Here is a 16,397-nt window from a genome sequence, read left to right on the forward strand (position 1 = left end):
AAACTACTAACTAACGCAATGATGATGTAGTACAAAGGGGAGTGAGGGGCAGCTGTGGCAAGCAGGGGAAAAGGAAACACATTAAGCAGAACTTGATCTTAAACTAAGACCTCTTATTTTTCCCCTCCTTTTTCATTTGGCTTCCCTATCCTTTGCACTGGTTTCAACTAAAATAAAAAACCATTAGTTCCTCTGTTAAGCTATTACAGTACATTTACAAGTCTGCAAAGAGCATGTGAGTCTTCTATAGGTAAGGCACTATGGATGAAGACCAATTCTAGCTGATATCAGATTGTGAATTATGATATCAGATTATCATCATTGCAAACCTCACAAAATATAGCTTGAACAAACTAGGGAGATATACCGTATATTTCCACATATAAGACGACATTTAGATAAGATGAGGTCGAACATTAGGGCAAATTTTAAAGAGTTCATCTCATATCTTTAATATAAGACTCCTACGTATAGGCTAGCTTTTGCGGCAAGAGTTATTTTATCAAATATTGGTCACGTAGAGAGGACGTTACTACTAATGTTGTTAAGTCAAAAGATGTAGAGGTAAATTCTTTAGCTCCACATCAAAGTCCCTTCTAGGAAAATAAGACAAGAGACTTTTTACATTGACAAACTAGAAATCAAGGCAAGCCTTTTTTGTGACAGATTCCCAAGATCATAAACATCCTTTTAGACAGCATGACAACAGTAGCTTAGTCCACATTCCCCATTGGGCTATAGCTACTAACCTCAACTGAGGAAAGACTTTTAAAAATAATCATTTCCCATAATAAATAACTCATAGTGGATTTTACACCTAAATATAACAAGTACAACTATTTCCTCAACTTTGGTCCATTCATATAATTATCAAAATAATGACATGCCAGAACAGGAGTAGTCACAAAGTGGAACATATATAATAAAAATGTTACATGATGCATTATAGAGATAATTGTGGGATTTGCTGCAATATCAGTGAATCAAACAGGATTAACCAAAATGCAGTAATGCAACACCTGGACTATTGTCTTTAATATACAGTAAAGCAATTCATTTGTATTTCCATCATAACATGAAATAATGCAATTCAAAATACCACACTAAATAATGGTATATTTATTACGTACATAAAAATAACAAAGAAAGATCTGACAATCTTTAATGTAATTTAATAGCAATAATCATCAACATGCAGGTGCAATATTAATTATTAATTAGGAAATAATGAATCAACATTTAAATAGAACAATGCACTATATATACACTGTAATAAAACTGCTTAATAGAAAAGATTGCAAATGAATGAGTATCCCTAACATTCAAATAGTGCCAAAGAAAATTATAACAACAACAATAGTAAACTGTTAAACATGATAATATACTGTAAATAAAAATATCACATCTAACCTACAATAACCCTGAAAAGACAGTGGCATACTATAAAAGTAAAGGTCACCAGGCTTAATCTTCTCCTGCAGGTATAGCATCTTCAATTCTCTTAATGAACTTAACTCTGATCTCAGTAACGTTATCACCTTTCAGCTGGTCAGCAATAAACCACACCATTACCTCCAACTGAACCTGTTGATGAGATTTAATATCCAGTGGTTAGTGTCATAGCCAAAAGAATTTAGCAAGACATTTAAGGCTGATAAATATACAACTGGATAAAATAACTTGATACACGTCAATCATAACATGGTATACGTAAATTTCAAGGCATTTAGATGGTGAATGCAAAAACAAAGGGTATTACTAACATTAAGTAAGTGGGTTTTACAAAGAATACCTATTCAGCAATGGTAAAATATTGCTTAATGAAGCAAATATGTATTAGACACAAGAAAAATATATAAAAAAAGAGCAAGATATTAACCAAAAAAGAAGGGAAAACTGCCTCTAAAAAGAAACATTATTACATTAACTGCAAAAATAAGGATAGAATTTTGAAACTGCAAGATAACAAAAAGAAACCAATTAGAGCAATATATTGTTTTAATATTTGTTGTAGTGGTGACCTGACAGATGTTGTAAAGTTTCCCCTGAGGAGAAAGGAGACTCATTCAGTTAAAATGGTGGCTCAAGAAATAGAGCAAGGTTAACATGCAACCAAAGATAAGACATACTACAAAAAGTAAAATAAAGATAGAGCTAATAAAACCAATAAACCTGTCCCAGTGCCTAACCTTTAGCCTACATATTATAATAAAATCTAATGGAACTGATTAAACAAGTTACCCTTGATTCAAACCAGTGAGGAAACTAGACACCAGAAGATCACTCTGAGGATTGTTGTAAATGCGGACAGCAAAGATCAATAAAAAGCTTTCTTGGCTTAAATCTCAGAATCAGTAACAGCATACGTAAAAAAAAAAAAAAAATCTTACTTGGCTTAAAATCTCACAATCAGTAACAACAAATTTGTAAGTAATTTGTATTTTTCCTAGTATACAAACCTGGAGCTATTTATAGGGGTATACTTTCGGCGTAGCTGAAAGACGAGCCATGATAATTTTAGTGAGGGATAACTACCCCATCCGCTAGTTAACGGGTGGGGGGTGGGGTAGACTAGCTACCCCGCTCGCTCACACCTCTCGGCTGAGTAACCACTTTGCTTTATGGCAGGACTTCTCGGGGGACAGGGTGGCGGGCCAATTTGCATAAATAGCTCCAGGTTTGTATACTAAGAAAAATACAAATTACTTACAAATTTGTTATTTGTTCCGGTGTAAATACAAACCCTCCGCTATTTATAGGGGTGATTTACTCTTAGGAGGGAGGAAGGCCTCACCAACTGGCCTTGGTCATGACCCGGGGTCCTCTCTATTTCTATCTGTGATCGATAGAAGAAGGGACCCTACCCTCGCTAAAATCAAGTGCCGATATGAGGTAATGCACTGATAGCGGCCTGTAAAAGCTTGTGTGTGAGTGGAACTAACAGTGTGGCGTGTCTTTAACAAAGGAACTCGAGTACAAAACCTATTGTTATTAAGACTTACCCAATACCCTCCCTCAAAAAGGTATTGGGGACGTAACAAAGTATTATTCTATACTTGGGAGGCACAAGGGAAATGAGTTACCTGCAGCGAGGTGAGGTCAGCTATGCTGAGGCTTGCAGAGCTGTTTTCCCCAGAGGGGAGAAGGTGAAAGGAAAAAACGAGCCAGTCATTCTTACTCATTTACCCCAGACTAATCCGGGTAATCTCAGCCCTCAACCCTCTGCTACTTGTCCATCCAGGAGCCTGAGGTGTTTAGACCATTTGCTGGGCGACCACCACAGGACCGATGGAAATGGTCTCCATGTTCCTGTGGGTTACATCTTTGCAGGTAGTGGGCTGTGAAGGTCGATTGACGCTTTCACATGCCCACTAACGGTATCTGCGCCACACAGTAATTTCTTGAACGCCAGGGATGTAGCAACGCCACTGACATTACGAGCTCTGGGTCTTTGGATGGAGGAGGGTCTAGATTGAGAGCAACCTCAACAGCCTTCTGATCCCAGAGGGGAAGGAAATCCTTGTGATCATCCTCTTGACCTTCCCCGTGCTGGTCAACAGTGCTAACACACGGGGGCAAGCTGGTGTCGTTCTTTTAAGGTAACACCACAGACTCCTCACTGGGTAAAATCCCAGTTGATGGGTCTTCGGTTACTGAATGAAAACTCTTTATCCAAAATGGACAACACCTAGGCATTCAAATCAGGGACGCCACTGAGGATTATTTCTCCCCGTCTCCTAGAGTAGGAGACATCAGAAGATGGATCATACAACACAATAACTGTCTTGGTCAAATGTAAGGTAGCGATCTGCTGCCTGGCATAAAGGATCGTAGAGAGGGGCCTTCAGGGACTGAAGGACCCGAACCGCGTTCCCAGGAGGAGGTTGAGATCCGACGGGGAACAAGTTATCTCAAATTTGTATAAGTAAAGGCATCGATGGGAGGGAATTCCCTTCCTCGACATGTCACAAAGGACCAAACACTTCGCCTGGAAGATCCACGCTGAAAAGTGTCTGAGGTGCCTAGACATCTTTTCCGCAACTCGTTGCGAGAGGCGGTGTAGGACCATCCCAGGCGTGAAGTCAAAGCAAAGCCACTGCTTAGGAAAGTGTTAGCATGTGGCTGCTTGGAAGATCGTGTCGTGGAGGAAGATCCCTCGGAACTCCGTCGGGAGGTGCAGATGGTCCGGGAACCATTCTGCGCGATGCCATAGCAAAGCTATTAGAGTCATTGGTGAGATCTTGCTTATCCTGAATTGGTTGAGGACTTTCTCACGAGACCAAATGGGGGGGAAAAAAAAGCACACCTCTAGGCCGCCCCACCGATCTTGGAATACATCTTGTTTGAGGGCCTGGTGTTCCGGGACTGGGGAATGGTTGAGCGGGAGCCGTTGCGAGCATAACCACATTCGGGGACCTCATAAAGTTAAGACTTTGTTGGATACAAGATGATTCAAAGACAATAGAAGCTCACTATCTGAGTAGTCCTGTTCAGATTATCAGCAAGCACATTTCTTGTACCAGGAATGACGCCAGCCAATGGAGGCAACTAGTTGTCCTCTGTCCATCTGAGGCTTCGTATTGCTAGATGGTTCTCTAATAGAGGTGAATGCTGGTACCTCTCTGAATTGGGCCAACGGACGAGGATGGAATGATGCAACATATGGCCCACCCCTCTTTTGACGCATTAAAGAGAGCATTAGATCCAGAGGGAAGACGAGAAGATAGGCCCCTTTGCAGAAGCTTTCGTCTGCCACCCACTATCCACGGTTCGTCCAGCAGTGAGGGGGGGGATTGCATAGCAATAAACACATCTCGAGGTGATGTCGAGACGTGTAACTATTTGCACATTCTTGCAATGAAGAGGAACAGCCTCTCTTCCCTCCAACTGCCACCAATCTAGTGTGGTTGGCCGAATAACACCGATACCAAACGGTAAACCAGTTAATCAGTACAGCTTCTGTTATAAGGGCGAATCTCCATAGAGATCGCTTTCCGGACAGGAGACTGTACGGTAATTACCGAACACATCCAACCAACCCCAAGAGGGGATTGAGACGTATCTTCAATCTATTGATGGATGGGTAATAAGCATAAGTCTATTACGGAGTAGTAACACCGAACTGTGAGCATGACAAGCATACATGCGTAGCTCGACTTAAAAGTCGTGTCCGGAACTCAGTTGGAGAGCGTTGAAAACGTTCGTGACAGAAGTTTTTCCTAGGACAAAAACATTCGTACTTCTCCGTCTCTGATTGGTAAACGTGCATTTATATTAAATGTTCCCTACTAGGGAGCAGATATGCTTAAGAGAAGTTTCCAGCCAAAGCCTTTGTAGGAGACTAAGACTTTCGATCGGGAGAAAGGAAAAAATGCCTATAAGGCGGCAGAACGTAAATGCTGTGTTTGGTTACAGGAAAGTAGCCAAGTAATGTACTGAATAACCTGGTTTCAGTAAAGGCTATAACTATACAACTTAACCCTTTAACCCCCAGGCTATTTGGAAATTTCCAACCCTTAACCCCCAGGGGGTTATTTTTTTCTCAGCACATTTAGCAGTATATTTTTTTAAATTGCTCTAACAGCCTTAATTTTTGTCATAGAGAGGTCAGGTTGGTCTCATTCTCTTGGAAAATGCCTGAATTTTCTCAAAAAATTATCAAAAATATAAAAAAAAAAAATTTTTATAGCATTTTTTTGCGAGGACGTACCGGTACGTCCATGGGGGTAAAGGGATGGCTTTTGTGAAACGTACCAGTAGGTCCTTTGGGGGTAAAAGGGTTAATAGAACGGAGTTCTAATTGCAAGATGCATATACCCTTTATTGGCAGAAAGATCGCTTGCACGCATATGTACTTGCCCGTCTGTGCTAGCGCATGTGTAATCTCTGCCTTCAGGAAATGTTTGCAACGAATCCGGTTGCGGGAATAATGTATGTGCGACGAATCGCAACATTATTGCCCGAGGAATTTTTTATCGTTGACTAGCTGTAATAATTTTTTGAATGAGAGCGCACATGTTCTCAAACAAAATATACAGTTATAGAAGCGATCATTTCTCCTTTGGTTTGCCCCTTCTCTTTATGGGAGGAGTTAGCCAGCATTCATGCACAGACAAGGATGTCTGGTTCCCCGTGGGCGGGGTTTGAAACGTTCGTAAACGTAATGAAAAGCTGCCCATGATGTTGCTATCGTCCTAAAACATAAGCTAACACTGCTACTTCGGGACTAATTGTTTGAAATAATAACCCTTCAAGGGTAGAATAGACAGTCTCAGAAGTCTATCGTGTAAAACAGTAAGTTGTTGTACCCAAGGTACAATGACGGGAGTGGCCGACTCAATCAAACGGTAGAACCCAAGTCTATGACAATAAACTCGTGGTTTTGTCTTGAATAGAGCGCATGCTTTGGGAAGGCTTACGGCCTTCATGAAGTTTTAACAACACCCGTTGAAGTTCTGTAAAACTTTTCAGGAAAGAGTCTCCCGAAAAGGGTGAAGTCTCGTATGTGGGGGTTTGCTTCAAGAAGACCAGACATAATTGCCACTGGCCGCTTACCCAAAGAGTTGCCATCGAACGCTTTCTCGCTAGTGAGAAAACTACCGTCTAATTCAGGCAAGGCCTGCCAGGGGAAATGAACTGGAATGTAAAGAATTTTTCATTCCCCGCTAATTTCCGTCTGCTAACCCAACCACTCGAAGTGGGAGGGTGGAGGGAAGATGACATAGTAATCAGCAGGGAGCGTAGAGTGACATATTAAGTCACACTTTTGGAGGACCCATCCCATAGGAAAGGGGGGAGGTCGACCATAGAGTTTTCAGAAAAAAACTCTGGATCGCGGGACCCGAGAGATTCGGCGTGATGAGAACCTAGGGGTTCAGAATCTATTTGTGAATTCCTTTCTCACGTCCCTAAGGGATGTTGTGACGAGAACCCGCAGGAACTCTGTCACTGATTCCTAATGGAATCTTCAGGAATCGTGATAGATGAACCCACCAAGGTTCACAAGACCAGAACCCAAAGGAACTGTGTCATAGTTACCTGTAGAGAGACGGAAACCCCTAGGCAGAGGCATCCCTTGGGGTTTTTGCGCCCGCGAACACTTGCGCAATGAGAGTCAGAAGACTCTCTGTCATAAGAGTAAAACTCTTGATGACGATGGTCGCGCGCGAGAACCCTTTGTGTAACGAGAGTCAGAAGACTTTCTGACATAAGAGTAAAACTCTTGATGACGATGGTCACGCACGTAAAGTTGGCCGCACGCACCAAAATAGTCATGCGCGCCACGAGAATTCTAAAATTCTGTCATGAGAGTAAAACTCTTGCGCGTTCGAACACTTCGAGCAATGAGTTCGAAAACTCTGTCATAAGAGTAAAACTCTAGAGCGCTCACGCGAACTGAGATGGTTACACGCGCGAGCGCGTACCGACATGGTTACGTGCGCACGCCAACACTTAGCACCACGAGTTTGAAAATTCTCTGTCATAAGAGTAAAACTCTTGATGATGGTTGACATGCGTGCAATTTTGGTTGCACACACCGAGATGGTCGAACGGACACGAACACTTCGCCGCGCGCGCACGGACCAAGATGGACAAGTGCTCAAGGAGCAAGATGGACAAGCGGCCGCGCACCGAGATGGTTACGCGTGCGTATAAAAGAGTTGTTCACGCACTTCAACTGATTGCACCCATAAGGTTGGTCGTGTGCGCCAAGTTGGTTGCGCGCGTGCGAGCTCTCAGCGTGACGAGAGTCCGAAAACTCCCTGTCATAAGAGTAAAACTCTAGGTGCTTAGGAGAGAACTTATTGCTACACTCACCAGAAGGTTCACGGTAGCGTAAGTTGTGTGAGCACGAACACTCAACACACCGAGAGTCCGAAAACACTCTGTCATACGAGTAATGAGTAGGGTCACGAGAACCCGAAGGTTCAGCGTGTACTGTGTTGCGAGACCCCGGAGGGTTAGTGCAACGAGAAACTGAAATCCTCTGTCACGAGCCCTCGAAGGGTTAGCGTGACTAAACGCACGAGAGACCAAAGGCCTAACGTAGCCTATTGAGAGACCCCGAAGGGTCAGCGCAACAAGAAACCGATGTTTCCCTGTCACAAAACACCGAAGTGTCAGAGTGACTAAAGTTACAAGACCCCAAGGGTTCAGCGTAACTAAAGTTACGATAGCCCAAGGGTTCAGCGTAACTAATGTTACGAGACCCCAAAGGGTCAGCGTAACGAGGAACCGAAGTTCCTGTCACGAGACCCCGAAAGGTCAGCGTGATTGATGGCACGAGGTCCCGAAGGCTCAACGTTACCATCGTTACGAGAGCCCGAAGGTTCAGCGTAACTGAAACCCGAAGGTTTCAAGTCGCGTGAGTCAGAAGGATCAGCGCGACGGAGTCCCAAAGGACCTCTACTGTCATGAGAACCCGCAGGATCAACATGACGAGAGCCCGAAGGCTCATGATCACACCAGCCCAAGGGGTGATCGTAACGAGACCACGAAGGATCAAGGAGAACCAGCAGGTTCAAAGATCTAAAGATAACACTTCTGCAGGGGAGGTTTCTTCTCCCAAAGGAGAACGTCGCTTGAGATGAGCCTCTCGCTCCGCCCCTGGAGGAGAACCATAAGCATAAAGGGGGACCACTGATGCCCAGAGGCGGTCTTCTCTGGAGAACGAGACTCTTTCTCCTTAAGGGGAAACCTGCTTTGGAGAAAGCTCTGCCACTGCCCCTGGTGGATCAGCAAACTCCTACAACTTATCTCTCGCGAACAAGAGGAAAGTTCTCTCGAAGGAGATCGCCTAAGGCAAGCTTTCTCCCAGCTCTATGGGAAAAAAGCATAGGCGTAATAATATCTCTCTCACGAACGAGAGAGAAGTCCTCCCGAAGGAGGACATCGCCTAAGACAAGCTTTCTCCCAGCTCTATGGGAAAAACGCGTAGGCGTAACAATCTCTCTCGTTCACGAGAGAGACAAGTTCCCCTCGAAGGAGGAATAAGCCTTAGACTTGCTTTTCCCCAGTTCAAGGGGAAGAAGCACAGTCTTCGGCGACGAGATAGCAGAAGCAAAACTCATCGAACTGTCCGCAATTCTTCCCGAAAGGAGGAAGGTTGCTGAACGGCTGAAGTGGGGAAGCTCTCCCTTGGAAGGGGGGCAACCCAACTCCGGGAAAGGTTAACACTCCCTCGTAAGGAAAGGTTCTATACCCCTGGAGGCGAACCTCCTAGCAGCAAACTATGCTTCCCATCAACGAGCTTTGTTCAAGTTGAAGGTTGACAGCGATTGCTACCTCGTAACGTGGGCAGCTCACAAGCTACCACGTGAAGCGCAGGATAATGAACAGGGCGGCCATCGCCATCGGCCTTGTGTTCTACGTCGCTGCTATCTGTAGAAAAGAAAATAAAAGTTGTGATTAATTACAATTCATGCTTCGATGCACAACATGAACCGTTCAGGGAATAAGTCACCTTTCTTGTAAGATAATTCCTTGAAAGGGAGCTGAACTGTTATACACTTTAACTCAAGTAATGAAACAAACACATGGGAGTGTTGAGAACCTGCCGACCATCAATACAGGGGAGGGCAGCAAGGTAGGGGAGTAGTATCAACACAACGACAACTCCCTTACCGCGGAGGCCGCCGGGTAAGTTGTCAACAGTAATTAAAGCTACAAGTATCTAACAACATAAAAGTATATCTCCATTTATACATATATACACGCATATATATGTACAGTATAAGGTAAATGAAAACACGCACAAGAGAAAAAAATGACAGAAAAACAATCAAGGCAAGTCTTTACGGGAGAGAACGGCAGCATGTCTGTCCTCTACCGAGCCAAAAAGTAAAGTGGTTACTCAGCCGAGAGGTGTGAGTGAGCGGGTTAGCCAGTCTACTCCACCCCTCACCCGCTAACTAGCGGATGGGGTAGTTATCCCTCACTAAAATTATTATGGCTCGTCTCTCAGCTATGCTGAAAGTATACCCCTATAAATAGCAGAGGGTTTGTATTTACACCAGAACAAATGTTTTACAAATTTTGAAATAAGGAATCATAAGATAAAAGGAGAGATGGAATCAAAAGAAAAAGGCTTCATAAGACAGAAAGATGGAAGGATGTTTCTTACAATTTTCTAAGCTCGAGTACTTGCATGTTTTGGAAAATTTGGACATTGAAAGCAATTAAAAAATGTTTGTACACACCGCATAATTAAAAACAATTTGATTAATATCTTTACATAGGTGTAGATTAAAAGGTTTACAGTATTTTTCCTTAGTTTTCCTTATAAAGAAAATGTATTTCTTAACTCATAAATTACCTGTTCTTTTTCATAAATTAGCGAGATGATATTCGTTTGAAAAGGTTCAAGAATTGATAAGGTTACAACCATTGAATAAATGAGCTGATTACTGCACAGTTTCTACTATTCTTATATTAATTAAAGTTTTAGAATACAGTATCTGTAAGCAGAACATCTGAATGCATACACTGAAAGTAATCATCTGTTCCATAGTTTGTAGTCTGGCATTCAGTAGTTCCCCTATGATTGTGATACTCATCTTACAATTTCCAATGATGTACAGAAGTACTTTTGAGCCTGGTCATAAAATTTGTATAACTGGTCGTAAACTTTAGTGGTTATTTTGACCCATGTTAAACATGACAAATTCGTAGATAATTTGCATTTTTCCTAAGGATACAAACCGTAGTTATTTATTAGGGGTATTACTTTCGGCGGAGCTGAAATGACAAGCCATTAAAATTTAGCGAGGGTTAACTACCCACACCGCTGGTTAGTGGGTGGGGAGCTTCCTACCACTCCTGCTCACACACCTGTGATTTAGTTCACTTTCCTTGGAGGTAGGACTTCAAGGGGGATAGGGCTGGCGGGCAAGTTTGTATAAATAGCTAATGTTTGTATCGCTAGGAAAAATACAAACTATCTACGAATTTGTCATTTGTTCCGTAACTGGAATACAAACCATGCTATTTATCAGGGATGACTCACCCATTAGGAAGGGTGGACGTCCCTGCCAATCTAACTTTTGGCTTTATCCGGGGGCTCCTTATCTGAGTATGTCAGTACTCAACAATAAGGAGTCCCTGCACCTCGCTAAAACCTTGCTACGCAAGGTCCGCGGCCTACGCAAGCTGTGTGTTGAGATATATAGAAGTGTGACCGTCAAGGTAAAGTTATTCCTTAGTCTTTGGAAGGAAAAACTGTTGTAACCAAGACTTTCCCAATACCACCTCGCTAGGGTATGTGGACGCAACAGTATTAGTTTTAATACTAGGTACACAAGGGAGCATGGTTTACCTGCAGTGGTTTGAGGTCATCTTGTCCAGAGAACCCAGGATGCTGCTTTCCCCAAGAAAGGAGAGGATGAAGAAAAGAATAAGAGCCAGTCAAACCTTTTCATTCACGCACTAAAAAAACGGGTAACAATGCCCTCAACCTTCTGCTACTTGTCCAATAAGGAGCTTGAGGTTTTAAACCAGCTGTTGTGCAACCACCATAGGACCTATAGAAAACGTATCGAGTCTTCTATGAGTCACGTCTTGCAGTTAGTGGAATGTGAACGTAGTTTGACGTTTCCAAACCCCAGCTTGAAGAACCTGCGTCACTGAGAAGTTTCTTTTGAATGCCAGGGATTTAGCTACGCCCCTGACATCATGAGCTCTGGAGCAACATGGAGGAGGGTCTGGATTCAGTGCATGGTCTATGACCTTGCAAATCCATGCTGATATGGTGTTCTTGGTGACCCTCCTCTTGGTCCTTCCTGTGCTGACGAAGAGTGCAGGCACACGAGGACCGATAGAGATCGTATCGAGCTCCTGGGGGTCACGTCTTGCAGGAGAAAGGTTGTGAAAGTCATCTGGAGCATTCACACCCTTTCTTGTAAAACCTGTGGCACAGAGTAATCTGCTTAGAAGGGCCAGGGGCATAGCTATGCCCCTGACATCGTGAGTCGTCATGTCGTTCTGGATTCAGGGCATAATTGATGACTCTGTGAATCCAGCAGGGATGATGTTTTGATGATCCTCCTTTAGTCTCTCCCAGGGCTGATGACAAGAGAAGGGACCCGGATGGGCTGTTGCCATTCTCATTAAGGTAGAGTCTCATACCTAATCCTGGGTATAGTAACGGATAATCTGGATCGTCCGTTACCGAGTGGAGACTTGTGTAGGATCCATCACCTCTGGAGACTGTGTCTGGCGACATACTTGGGGACGAAACTGAACGTTGCCTTTCACCCTTCTCATTAATTGGCGATGTCGAAAGAGAGACCATGAAGTTCCTTGACTTATATGGCTGCTGTCAGAATGTGTAGGAACACTGTCTTCTTAACCAGGTGAAAATTTGTTGCCTGGTGAAGAGGAACATAAGGTCTCTTTAGAGACCGGAGAATTTGAACCATGTTCCGAGAGGAAGGTCACAATTCCGACTGGGGAAACGCAAGTTGTAGGTCCGTATGAGTTAGGAAAGGTCTAGCGATGAGAAGATGTCCCTTCCTTTCAGTTTGAAGGTGAAGGCTCAAGGTTGAGTGATCGTCTTTATCTGTTAAAACTGAAAAGGGGGGTCTTTTCCCCTTGCATATACTCGAGGATTCCGCTATTGCTGGAATAGAGGTATCGAGGGGAGAGACACTCTTTCCCATGACACCAACCACAGAAGACGTTATACTGCCTGGTAGACTGATGCTGAGGAATTCCTCAGATATCTAGACAACCTTTTTGCAACTTACTGCGAAAAGCCTCTGTGAGAGAGGAGGTACTGGGTAGTCTCCAGGCGTACAATCGTAGCAAAGCCATAACTTGTAGTAGGTGTTGAAGAGTGGTTGCCTGTGATGTGGAGAGGGTTCTCTTGGAGACTATCAGGAACTGCAGAAGGTTTCGAAACCATTCTGCGTAATACCATAGCGAAGCTATGAGAGTCCTTGAGAGGCTGACCGATGTTCTAGCCTTCCTGAGTGCCTTTCTCCAGACAAAACAGGGACGAAACGTAAGCGTCATTGTTGTACCCACCGTTGTTGGCCTGCTTTTTGCCAGAGAGCCTTGGGGTCTAGGGCTGGGGAGAAACAGCAGCCTTAGGTTCAGGGGGGTTGCGAACAGATCCCTAGTTGGAGGACCCCGTAAAGTTGGGACTTTGTCGGCTAAAAGGTGATCCCAAGACCATTCGGTATACGTTATCTGAGATGCTGTGCACAGATTGTCGGCGAGCACATTCCTCTAGTCTGGAATGAAGCGGGCTGATAGTGGCACCGAACGGACTTTGGCCCAGCTTAGTGTTTATACTGTTAGATGGGAAGAGGCTGCGAACACGTTCCTTCTTGCTTGACGCTGTGAGCCTCATGTGGTGTGTGATGTTGACGCCCATCACATCACTGAGTAGTCCGTTAGGAACCGACGAGGCTGCTGAAGGACCGGAAAGTTGGCCTTCATCTCTTAAAGAGATTTTTTAAGTGAAGTTACTTTTGGACTCTGTCCAGAGGTCTGAGGTCGTGTGGTGCAGCACTATGGTCCCTCCTCTCTTCTTTTGATGTGTTCTAAGCACAGCATTAAGTCCAAGGGGTGGGGAAGGATGAGAAGGTTATACCATTCCGTAGATTCTCGACTGACACCCATCCCTTGAGGTTCGTCCAAACTTTTGGTCCCATGGGGGTCAGAATGTCTGGGGGATCGAGGGCCTGATTCCAATCGGACTCAAGTCACTCTGGGATGGGAGTTCTCGTTTTGAGAATGTTTTGTGGAGATTGGTGTCTAGAATCATTCCCAGATACACCAGTCTTCTGAGAGGGAAGTAGGGAAGACTTCCACAGGTTTACCTTGATCACTGGATCTTGGTAAAAAAGACTTCAGAAGTTCCGGTGCTAATGCAAGGTTGTCACCAAGTCTGCTAAAGTCAGTCAGTCGTCCAGAAACGGAGGAGACAGAAACCGATCCTGTGAGACCAGGATGGGTGTAGTGGAAAGACCGAAGCACAGTGCCCTGAACTGGTATTTCTTGTTTGTCTAGACTGAATCTTCAATCCCTCCTAGATGGATGGTTTGGGCCTGGACGTATGTGTCCTTTAGGTCCAATGTGCAAATGAAGACCTGAGGTCTTAGCCCTTGTCCAAACTCCAACATGGTGTGGACATCGACCCAAAGGGACAGCTCCTTGCGGATCCTTTCACATGGGAGATTGTTGACACTGGGGTCTTAACTCGTGGCGTAAAGGATCGGATGCGATACCCTGTGTAAAGATTCTTCCCTGAGAGAGAATCCCTTTAACTGATGGAAGGAAGGCAACACAACCCTACCATGCACCCAGATGGGATTAATGCTATTCCATAGAGTAGAATCAGTCTGGCAAATGTTAATCAACGGTTAACGGTTGGGTATCGTGGTTACTGTGCAGTTGGAGAGTGCTCGCAAGTAGTCCCCTACCGACAAGCCGCTGATGAGGGTTGTCGATCGTTTGCCAATCACTTTAGTGGATTGGTGTGGTGGCGAATGGCCAGTAGCAAAAAGTGTGTTGTATACCTTCTGATCTAGGGAACTTCGGGCAGAGGTTGACTAGTAAGTCGATGATCGGTGAATCGGCGGTCTGCAAGCCGAAGATGGTAACTGACAGGCAGATGAAGGCTGTCTGGTCAGTCAGCCAAGGTAGGTTGGCAATAATGAGTTGGTAATCTGCTTTGAGAGCCCTGAGAGACAGCAGAATGGTTTAATTCTAGTCAGTTGGTGATGGTAAGCCACTGATGATCAGCGATCGATCGCGGACCGGTGATCGGTGAGCTAGAGATCAGCAAGCTGACTATGGTCCCTCCTGGTTGGTCAGAGATCAGCAAGCTGACGATGGGCTGGTCAGAGATCAGCAAGCTGAGTTCGGTGATCAAAGAAAGAGCTGCCCATCGGTGATCTAGTGATCAGCAAGCTGATGACTGGTTATTGACTAGCAATCGGTGATCGGCACGCTACTGAGATCGTTAGTCATTGGAGGGACTAGAGGTCAATGATCAGAGCTAAGCTAGCCATTGGCGATCTGGTGATCGGCGAGCTAGCGATCAGCAAACAATGAACTAGCCATCAGCAAACAGTGATCTAGCGATCAGTCTGTTGATGCTTTCTTGTTTGCTGACAGTGGTACTGTCAAAAAAAAAAAACTTCAGAAGAGACAGGGACCAAGGATTCCCCGTTTTGATTCCCCTTGGAAGATGGAATCTTCGGGATCTTGAATCCTTCTGTGAAGCCTCTTTCCTCTTTTTCCGGCGGCCATGTTATGCGTTTGCGGGGAGAGGAATGGGGCAATGGTGACCTGTCCAAAAAGTTTTATCCTTTTGCCTATTGTGCAAGTGTACAGGAGAGTACTGGAGCAATGGAACACAGTGGTGCTCAGTTTCTGTTGAAGCGCAGGTGAGCACTGGCTTTTTGGCAAGAGCTGGAGCAGTGGCGAGCATTGGATCTGCAAGCACTGGCTCTTTGGCAAGAGCTGGCGCATTAGATTTGAGACAGCAACTTCACAGGAGAGCGCTGGTCTGACAGCGCAGGAGAGCACAGAAGAGCGCTGGCTCTTCGTGAAGAGTTGGCGCATTGGCGAGCGCTGGATCTGAGAGCGCAAGCGAACAGGAGGGTGCTGGATCTGAGAGTGCAGGTGAGCGCTGGCGCGCAGTAAGGCACTGTGTAGAGTTTTGTGCAGTCTCCCTAGAATGCACAGAAGCGCGTGACTGGTTGCGCATGGGCAGGTGCATGGGCACACGATTGCGTGGTGGGCACGTGCGCGCGGAAGACTGCTGGTACGTACGGAAGACTGCTGGTACGTACGGAACACTGCTGGCGCGCGCGCGGAAGACTGCTGGTACGTACGGAAGACTGCTGGTGCGCGTGAAAAGATTGTTGGTGCTGGCGCGGGCGCAGGGAAGACTGCGGGCGCTTACGGAAGCAATGGCGCGCATGAGAGCGCGGGCGCGTAGGAAAGCACTGGCGCCCAGGTGCAGGAGAGAGCTGGCGCACAGGTGCAGGAGATTGTTGGTGAGCAGGAACGATCCACAGAAGAGTCCAGGATCAAAGTCCAAGGACTAACTGCAGAGTAAGTTTGCGCTGAAGTCCAAGGACTAACTGCAGCTGGAATTGATGACGGTATGAGGGCCGGTGGACCAGCAAGCTGACCTTCAGCAATAGCTGACCTTCAGCAATAGCGCTCCTCCAAAGAGGAGTCTCTATGAGTGGCCCCTCTCGTGTACGAGAGAGGCAAACACTTCGCAGGAGAGACTTGCCTAAGACTATGCTCCGCCGCCGAAGGAAGAGAGACTCTGCAAGGGGGGAGTGTAGTCTAGGCGAAGACAGCAACAGCAGTCAGAGTCTGTGAAGTGATTAAGATGCAGGCAGTTCTCCCTCGGAAGGGGGAAACAACCTTTC

The 16,397-nt window shown here is 45.2% G+C and overlaps 1 protein-coding gene across 2 annotated transcripts in view; it reads right to left on the minus strand.

Moving 5' to 3' along the window:
- Window positions 1-839: 839 nt before the first annotated feature.
- Bet3 (blocked early in transport 3) overlaps window positions 840-16,397 on the minus strand; it is a 144,992-nt gene continuing 129,434 nt past the window's right edge. For both annotated transcript variants that reach the window (XM_068385666.1, XM_068385665.1), the window contains exon 4: window positions 840-1,584. In XM_068385666.1, coding sequence (XP_068241767.1) covers window positions 1,465-1,584 — 120 coding nt within the window. In that variant the 3' untranslated portion in view covers window positions 840-1,464. The remainder of the gene's footprint in view (window positions 1,585-16,397) is intronic.

The sequence above is a fragment of the Palaemon carinicauda genome, chromosome 13 (assembly GCF_036898095.1).
Source record: "Palaemon carinicauda isolate YSFRI2023 chromosome 13, ASM3689809v2, whole genome shotgun sequence".
Lineage (NCBI taxonomy): Eukaryota > Metazoa > Arthropoda > Malacostraca > Decapoda > Palaemonidae > Palaemon > Palaemon carinicauda.